General features: G+C 49.3%; 1 protein-coding gene and 1 long non-coding RNA gene across 2 annotated transcripts; both read left to right on the top strand.

Moving 5' to 3' along the window:
- Positions 1-4,138: 4,138 nt before the first annotated feature.
- Positions 4,139-5,402, top strand: LOC120660845. The gene is made up of 2 exons (XR_005669751.1): positions 4,139-4,477; positions 4,711-5,402. It is a non-coding gene; the product is annotated as an uncharacterized LOC120660845 (long non-coding RNA).
- A 2,679-nt stretch (positions 5,403-8,081) lies between these two features.
- Positions 8,082-8,963, top strand: LOC120660846 (agamous-like MADS-box protein AGL80). The gene has a single exon (XM_039939490.1). It carries the CDS (start codon positions 8,519-8,521, stop codon positions 8,774-8,776), a length of 258 nt encoding a protein of 85 aa, XP_039795424.1. The 5' UTR covers positions 8,082-8,518; the 3' UTR covers positions 8,777-8,963.
- The last annotated feature ends 154 nt before the right edge of the window (positions 8,964-9,117 follow it).

Genomic DNA, 9,117 nt, shown 5'->3' on the forward strand with positions numbered 1-9,117 from the left:
GAGCTGCGCCGCCCCCGGGACTGGACGTGCCGCCGGACGCAGGGCCAGGGTCGCCGCTCTCGCCTCCTGATGATGTTGAAACTTCTCCCTCCTCGTGTCACTGTGATTGATTGATCGATGAACAAAATTTCCCTTTGTTTTTTCAAGCCGCTGGAACCTGCAATTGGTTTTGGCGGTCATGTTCTATCTTTCCCCTCTTTGAGTGATTACTCGTTCTTGCTTTTTGTTCTCATGTTTAGTATAATATATACGAGTGTAAATAATGTTTAATAATCATGGTACAGAAACCAAGTTGTTTTTCTTTTTCAGTTTGGTTTGGTTGGTTTTAAGATAAACAGAGCAGCATCGTTCTTTTGCAAAGTGCTTGATTCTCTAGAGCAGAGCACCACTTGTATATACTTCTTCCATCAGGTAGTCGTAATGTCTGGTCTTTTCCGGTCGTCCAACAAGGTTAACGACATGAATTTCTGTTTTTTTGTGCTGTCATTACTTGAAGTTTATGTGAACAGATATTAATGTCATTGAGTTTCATTTATCCTCAATTCTTGGTGGGAATTCATTTAAGCACTTCTGCATATGGCATACACGGTTTTGTATATGCTCACAGGTGCTGCATGGCTTATGAGCAATTCTTGGTGCTGATTGTTATCTGAAACAAGTGAATATTTTGCCTGACTTAAGCTATAACCTGAATATGGATGCTCCTGAATTGACTATGGACTCCAAGCATTGTGCTACTGAATTTTGCTCTAGCACTGTAATTGTTCAAACTGCAAAGCCCAATGTGCTACTATTGACTATCTGACAATGGAAGTTCACAATGACCCTGCCGAAATTGTTCACAGAAGCTACTTTAAATTATATTTTATTGTAGTCTCTGTTTAGCAGTTACAAGTTACATTTAGTCACTCCTTCCTCAGTGGGGGGGTCTGTAAAATACATCCTATAGTTGGAGCTGCATTTGGTGGCTGGATGAATGAGAACTTTTCACTGTGTGTATGTATGGCAGTACTTTTCACTATGTGCAAAGCTAATAACTTCAGTATCTATGTCTGCATATAACAGGAATGCTGGTTAAACTCTGAAATAGCATGTATTTTTTCAGAAATGGGATCAAATATTAAGAAGAAATAATAGTTAAAACTTGCACTCGCAGAAATAGTAAACAGGTTCTCTATTTAGTTAGAACTTGGATTTCTATGCATAAATAATTAAGAGGCCATGAAGAACTGTTCAGTTGCACAAAGGCTGAAAAAGTTGACAATCATTCACTGAACTCAGCTTTCATTCGCTGAACTGAAAAGGCTTCAAGAGCTACAACTGTATCATACATTTGCTGAAGCTATGTGCATAACTTCATCATGGATTATGGACTAATACTGAACTGAAGCTACAACTAATACTGAAAAAATTAAAAAATGCACCAGGCTGGATTACGGAAACTCCACGCCAATAAAAAACTAAGGACTCAATCAAAACTTGAACTTCATCATGAAAAGGCTTCCATAGCTTCACGGTTATTTCTCTAAGTAGCAATCTGAACTGGCTTCAGTTTCTTCAGTTTGCCTGGGAGCTTACTGATTTAGTTTACTTGAGGTAAATAACAGTTGGTCTCGCCTTTCGACCTGCACAGGAATACAGTAGTATCTCCTCCTTGATGAACTGCCTATCAACTGATTCGCCTATCATCCTGTCAACTGATTCGCCTATCAACTGCAAGATTGTTTGAACATACCATCAACATGTTAATTCAGACTTCAATACTTGATAGATGTTGTGTAATCTTTTCTTACATCTATGGTACCTTAAAACCCATATCTTTTTTTTAAAAAAAACATTAAAACCTATATCTAGGCATCACTAAAATGTTCCACAAATTCTGAAGCCCTCCTCTGAACTAAAGAATCACTTCAACATTTATAAGGTTGTGCATCTCTGCCAGCAGCATTGCTGAGCACACAATCACTTCAACACAACGCAGTAATATTTGTAGCAAGAAACAGCTAAATATACAACAGTAATCATTTGCAGTACACAATCAAGATAGTTGGGGGATAAAATCGCTAATACCTTGACTCTGGCATGAACGAAGAGGCCAAGAACGTTCAGTAGATGGAGATCCTGGAGCTGCAGGTATCGATCTTGCGGTCCCATGATTTGGCAATTCAGATGCTTGCCAAGTAGCAACCTGAGACAGGGGAGTGTTGGAAATTTGTGATCTCAGGATAACAATATAGATCTGCATGGCAATAATTTCCACAAATTAGATATAACATACCAAATAAATCATGTACCGTGATTGGCAGGTACACATAATGTTTTCATCTATAAGTCGGCCCCGGTCCCACAGTGCTATCTATAAATATGAGACAAAGGGGTACCCTCTGTAACCCTAATTTCAGTCTAATCGCGAGATTAACAAAACACCAATCAATTAGAGCACTGGAGGGGCTGGAAGCGCGATTTCCCCATCTACTTCGTGACAGGCACAAGGAAGAGGGACAAGGAGTTGCTGCTCGTCATCAACTTCATCAACAGAGGGAGATCTAAGTCTCTCTAATTAGTGAAGATCAAATCTACATCAGCTACTGCTACGACTATGGAGGCAATAATGGGATCTAAAGGCTATGGTCAGTTTAATCTAAGATTTCCGCATTAAGTTGATGATTAGTGATCATGATTAGACTAAGCTAAGATTTTGGTCATGGATAATTAAATCTAACAGGGAGAGCATGTGACGGCGGGCGACGCCGAGCAGCAGCCGACGCGGCGCCGGAAGGAGGAGGCAAAGGCGGAGGAGGCGGAGGCGGCGCTAGAAGGAGGAGGTGGTGGTAGTGCCGGGCCATCACGGCGGGTGGCACGTCTCAGGGGCAAGCACCGCAGTCGGGGCAGAGCGCGACCGCGGCGGGCAGCATGGAGGCCGGGGGCAGGCACGTGGCGACCGCGGCGCGGAGGGCGAGGGCGCGACGGGGCGGCGGCGTGTGCTGGGGCGGACAGGACAAGAGGAGACGCTGACACGGTTATGCTGAGTTGCATGCCGAGATTTGAGAGGCCCGCAGGAGTTGAGCTCTAATTTTATTTTGGCCCTCAAATTTTGCAGGCCAGCTCTCAAATGGAGAAATAGGAGCTTGATTTTGGGTCTCTCGAGAGTCTCAAAATCGAGTGTGGCTATTTTACGGTCAACCGTACGGAGGGAGTCCGGTCGATTTTCCGACAACAACTCTTTTATATTTTTAGTAATTTTTTTGTCGTTTTTCGATTTTAGAAATTTTTTTCTAAGAGAAATTTTGGAGAGAGAAAATTTTTTGACGAGAAAAATTTAGAAACAAAAATTTGAGAGACAAAAATTGAGAAATTTTGTAAAGAGAAATTTGGCATCCAGAATAGAAAAAAAATTTGCATCCGAAAAAAAATACTTAGAATAAAAGATTTTGCATCAAAATCAAAAAGAAAAAAAGTTTAGGTCAAATTTTGGTCGGTAAAAAAAATTGTTAAATCAAAAAAAGAAAAAAGAAAAAGAAAAAAACCTACCTCCCCGCCGACGCCGCCGGCCCGTCGGCGGTGCACCGCGCCGCCCATCCCCCGCCGCACAGCGCAGGGAGCCGGATCCGGCGGCGGGCGAGCGCACAGCAGCCCACCGCGCCGCCCATCCCCCGCAGCACAGCGCAGGGAGCCGGATCCGGCGGCGGCGACGGCGGGCAAGCGCACGGCGGCCCAGGGAGGCAGATCCGGCGCTGCCGCCACCGAGGGAGCGCGCGGCGTCCCATGGAGGCGGTCCAACGATGGAGGCGGCGGCGGCCGCGGGGGAGGTGCGGCGGCTCCAGGGAGGAAGGGGAGCGGACTCAGGGGAGGGAAGGGAGCGCGGCTCCGGGGAGGAAGGGGAGCGGCGGCATGGGCGGGGAGGCGCGCCGACAGCGGCACGGTCGGGATCTGTAGAGAGAGTGGGAGGGAAAGGAAGAGGGAACGGGGAAGGAGAAGGTGCGGGGAAGGAGAAGGAAAAAATCGACCGCTAGAGGCGGGAGTTACAATCGATCGTAAACTCAGCATTTCGCTCAAAAATAGACCTTATTTTTCTAATTTTGGATCCGGCCACGATCTAGGAGCTCAAATTCGGATCCAACTACAGGGCTCTCAAATCCCGGCCTGCAAATAAGCGGGGCCCACTGTCAGCAACAGAGTCGTCCGTGGAGTCCATCCGTGGAGCTGCCGCCGTCGCCGCGCCCGCCGCCCCGCGCTCCCGCCCCCATGGCCGCGCCCGCCGCCGCGCGCGCCCGCCCTAGCACACGCCGCCAAATCCTCGCCGGCCGTGCGCGCGCCGTAGCGCCCTCGCCCGCCGCGCCACGTGCCGCCCCCGGCCTTCGTGCTGCGCGCTGGCATGGCACTGCCTCCGCCTCCTCCGCCCAGCGCCGATTCCTCCCGGCGCCGGGTCGCCTGCTGCTCGTCGTCGCCCGCTGTCACATGCTCTCCCCTGCCTCAGGTGAAAAGGGTTCATTTTCTTGCATTTCTACAAATCGATTGCCCTGTACATGTTCTATTTCTGTTGCATGGCACTAGCTTCGTTGTGTTGCATTTGATTTGCGCACTCCGAATTGGCTGTGCATCTAATCACCTGGAATGCAGTTTCTACTTTCCTGATGTGTTTATTGGAGGAACTATGATTTGCCTAAAGCGGATAGAAGCATAATTTGTCATTTTGCGAATTACTTGTAGTTCACCGGGCCGGGAACCACATTGCAAACGCCGCTATGAAAATGCTTTTGTGCTGCGTAGCAGGTTAAATTATGTTTGAACTTTATTATGGATAATGGAGGTTGGAAACAGCAGAGGAAAACAGCTAACGTGGTAAAAAGATTGATAAGTTGCAAAGCCAGTTCAGGTGATCTGACGTAGTGGTTACTATCCGCCGGACCAAGAAAAGTGATTCTCCGTGTAGCAAAGTTGGTACATGTCAAATGTTTCCTTTCAGAATTCAAACCGTTTGAACATGCATTATAGTTTGTATCCACCGCTGACACATTGTGAGGAATGTACAGCCGTACAGGGCAACCGCAAGTGCAGATGATAGTTGAAGATGAGCGTGAGGAGCCTGACGATTGTAACTACCATCAAGAGCCGAACGGTATCCGTGTGTTGAAGCCCAAGGACTATGAGCATCGTGTTCCTCTTCTTCTAAATGACTTCCTCAAGATACACGAAGAAATTGAGGATAGGTCGTCACATGAGCGACTTCGTGATGATCTAGTAGAGCATATATAGGCAAGATATAGTGCTAGGTAGTTCTCATGTAATTTATTCATGTTATATTTAATGTGTGAAAATTAGAATTCAGATTCTTGTTCAGTTTACCTTTTGTGAAAATCTGAATGTTATATTTGGATCTGCAATAAAATAATGTTTCTAAATTTTGAATTCTGGATAAACTAGCTTCTAATTATTATTACTAATGGCTTACTGATGGATATCTGAATTGGCCAAATATTAGTCTGAGATGTAGGATCTTGGTTGGATTTGACCTAGTGGGTTCTGTTACCTGACCGAACTGGGAATCAATGTTCAGTAAACTGAAAATGACCATGAACAGTAGTGGGTACTGAATTGGACATCCTTTTTTAGTCCTGATTTTGCCTTTCACTTTCAGTCACATATACCAGCAGTGCTGCATTTTGGGTTTCAGAGGTAATCTGAATATTCATCAGTGCTATGTCAGATCATGACTCACGCATTCCACTGAATATCATAGCATTTAAGTTGCAGGTAACTTTCTGGACATGTGCAAGTTAAATTCAGAACTAGAGTAAAGAAACCTGGAAAAAAGACGTGCATGTCCAAGTGAAATCAAACTGAAAACTCAAACTCCATTAAAAATGATAAAAATGCCATAAGGTGTAAATCTGAAAGTGTCAAGTGATGTGCAGTTCAATGTATTTCAGTCGAACCATAGCACTATGCACTAGGTGTAAATCTTCTCCAAGTACCAGAATGTGGTTAGAATTTATTCCAAGAACCATACTGTGTTCCGCCCCTACAGAATCATACAAGCACCAGAATGTGTTTTGCTTGACAGCAAGGTAGCATTCAGGTGCTGCAGAGAAATACTGTGTTCTCAATTCAGGTACTTTGGTTGTTTAAAACACCAGAATGTACTTTTCATTGAAGTGGCATGAACATGTTCAGGTTTATATTTAAAACTTTTTCAGTGATACACTGATGAAGCATTCATGTTTTCTGCAAATGCTGCTCAGACTGTTTCCAATACTTCAAGCATAATGTATGTCCAGTCAGATATACTAGAGAATGCCCTGGCCAAGCAAAGGTCGACAACAGATTGTTGTTACTTCATTAATTTCTTGCAAACATTCATTGCCAGTGGATGGTATATCTTTTCTCAAGTTCAGAAAAAAAAAACAAACAAACTGAACTTTAGTAGTGTTTTTCAGTTACTCTGAACCAGCTGTATGTTCAGAACAACAACTTCATTGGGGTGCTTCCAGTAGAACTTTTTTTTTTATCATGCTTCCAGTAGAACTTGGAAGGCTCTCCCAGCGGCAGAAGTTGGTTGCTTCCAACAACCAATTGAAAGTTAATTCCCAAAGACAAATTAAAGAAATAGGACAAACAGATGACACTGGTATACCAAGTTGAGATCTGAGAAACAGTCAACAATTCTGTAACTCAAACTGAAAACTCAGACTCCTTTGAGATCAATGACAATGGTTCAGAGGAGTTTCAAAACTAACTCAAATTACAGCAGATGTAAACTTTTATCACCATAACAGTTTTCGGTACTTCAGCATGCCTTCAAATAGAAGGTAAATGTGATGCCACAAGCCCACAACCTACAGATCATTTACAGCTGAACTAATGCCTATCCACAGAATGGAAACAAGACCTGGAAGAACCATACTGTGTACACGCACTCCATCTTCTCCAAGTACCAGAATGTGGTCAGACTTTATTCCAAGAACCAGATGGAGTCGCCGAGGGAGAGGCCGGAGAAGGCGGCCGTCTGCAGGCGCAGCTCGGAGCCGGTGCCGCGGGCGCCAGAGCTCGGGGCCGGCGGCGGGGGCGCTGGAGCGCGGGACCAGCGACGCGGGCGCCGCCGGCGGCTCGGTCGCCGCAGCTCCAGACCGGCTTGGTCGCCAAGATTCACCGGAGGAGCAGCCGGCGGCAGTGGTGCGCGGTGAACCCCACGGCGAGCCCCCCGCACGCGAACCGCGTGAGCTGGACGAGCATGAGCTCCTCCGCGCCGGCCTCGCTCGGGTGCAACCGTGTCACCTCAGGGGCCGGGCTGAGCGGCAGCACGGCGTCGAGCGGGGCGTCGGCGGCGGCCTCGACGATTCGCGCGCTCTCGTCGGTGAGGAGGATGGCGCGGGCGCCGGTGCGGGGGGTCCGCGCCGCCGCGGCCCGCGCGCCATGGCCACCGCACCCGCGTGCCATGGCCGCCGTCCCGCACGCGCCATGGTCGCCGTCGACAAAGGGGGTCGTGGCCTAGCTCGAGGGGAGGCCGGCACGCCGACGCCCGCCGCACCGGCCGGGCCGCCGCGCTCGCCGAGTCCCGCAGCGCGCTCGCCATGGCCGCTGCCACCGAGCCGTCTCCGCCGTCGCCCGCCACCGAGCCGCCTCCGCCGACCACGGGCCGCCGCTGCACGCCACGGAGGGCTGTCGCGCATGCCACGGGTCGCACGCCGCCGCGGTCGGCGCGAGCGGAGGGAGCCGCGGCCGCCGCGCGTGCCCGCCCCTGCTCGCCGGGCCGGAGAGGAAGGGAGGGCGCGGTGGAGGCCGGAGAGGGAGAGAGGGTGCGGGATGAGGCAGGAGGGAGGAGGGGCGGCGCGGATCCGCCCGCCCTCGCCGGCAGACGGCCGGCGCGCCGGCGGCGCGGGGGTGGGGGCGTCGGGGCGATGGAATGGGAGGGAGGATCGGGCCCTCCATTTTTCCTAGGGCTTGACCGGGAGCTAATTTGGTTTTTTTTTTATTTTCTTCCTAAACACTCAAAATTTAGAGTAAGGAACCAAATAAGAGCCTCGCTGGAGTTGCTCCTAAGCCTCTATTTAAGTCTTTATTCTAAATTTTGAGAGTTTAAAAAAAAATAAACTCCAACAGACTCCCTAAATAAAGCTCTCATTTTAGATGGTCTCTCGAGTTAACACCTAAGTCCTAATAGGAGCCTCCCATCTCGCCCCCCACGCACCGCCCTGCCGCCGCGCCGGCCGCCGCGCCTCCACCTCGTCGCCTGCACCTCCGCCCCGCCTGCAGACGGCCGGGGGGTAGCCCGCGCACGGCGGCTGGAAACCCACGTGACGCGCGGGCGCCCGTCTCGCCGGCCGCTCCCAGGTCGCCGCCCGTTCCCAGGCCGGCAGCCCGATGTGTCGAACTCCGCCGCCCGGGGGCCGCCCCCGCTCCGCGCGCGGAGCACGACGCTCGTGCCCCGCAAGGACCGGCTCGCAAGAAGGTGGCCCTGCAGTGGATCGCCAACGACTCGACCCACTGCGTGACCTTGAAGAAGCGCCGCAAGGGCCTGATGAAGAAGGCGAGCGAGCTGGCCACGCTGTGCGATGTCGTCGTGGACTACGACGGCGAGGGTAAGGCGCGGCCGGAGGTGTGGCCGGATGCCCTCGGCGCAGCGGAGCGCATCGCCGCCCGCTTCAAGGCCGTGCCGGAGCTGGACCAGTGCAAGAAGAAGCAGGACATGAAGGGCTTCCTCACACAGAGCAACGACGAGCTCAGGGATCAGGCTGCGCAAGGCGCAGCACGAGAACCGGGAGCAAGGCACATCTAAGACTGAATTTTGTTGAAAAAATTCTATAGTTTATTATTATGAAGTCTGAACTGAATGTTATTCATTACTGAATGTTAAAATGGGTTGAAGCAATATTCAGTTGTGTGCTTTTCTGGAATGCATTTGTGCACAGTTCTACTGTGATGTTTCTTTTGTGTAAATTTAACCTCTGCATTGTTCAGAGCAATATTCCTTATGTAGCATGCTGATGCTGGTCATTCAGAGAGTTGATTGTTGTACTTCTGTCAATTAACAGAATGGTCATTATTCTGAATTGGTTGTTGTACTAAATCAATTAATAGAATGGCAACACATTGTAAGTATCAGAAGTAACAGGCCGA

Source organism: Panicum virgatum, chromosome 2N (genome assembly GCF_016808335.1).
Source record: "Panicum virgatum strain AP13 chromosome 2N, P.virgatum_v5, whole genome shotgun sequence".
NCBI lineage: Eukaryota > Viridiplantae > Streptophyta > Magnoliopsida > Poales > Poaceae > Panicum > Panicum virgatum.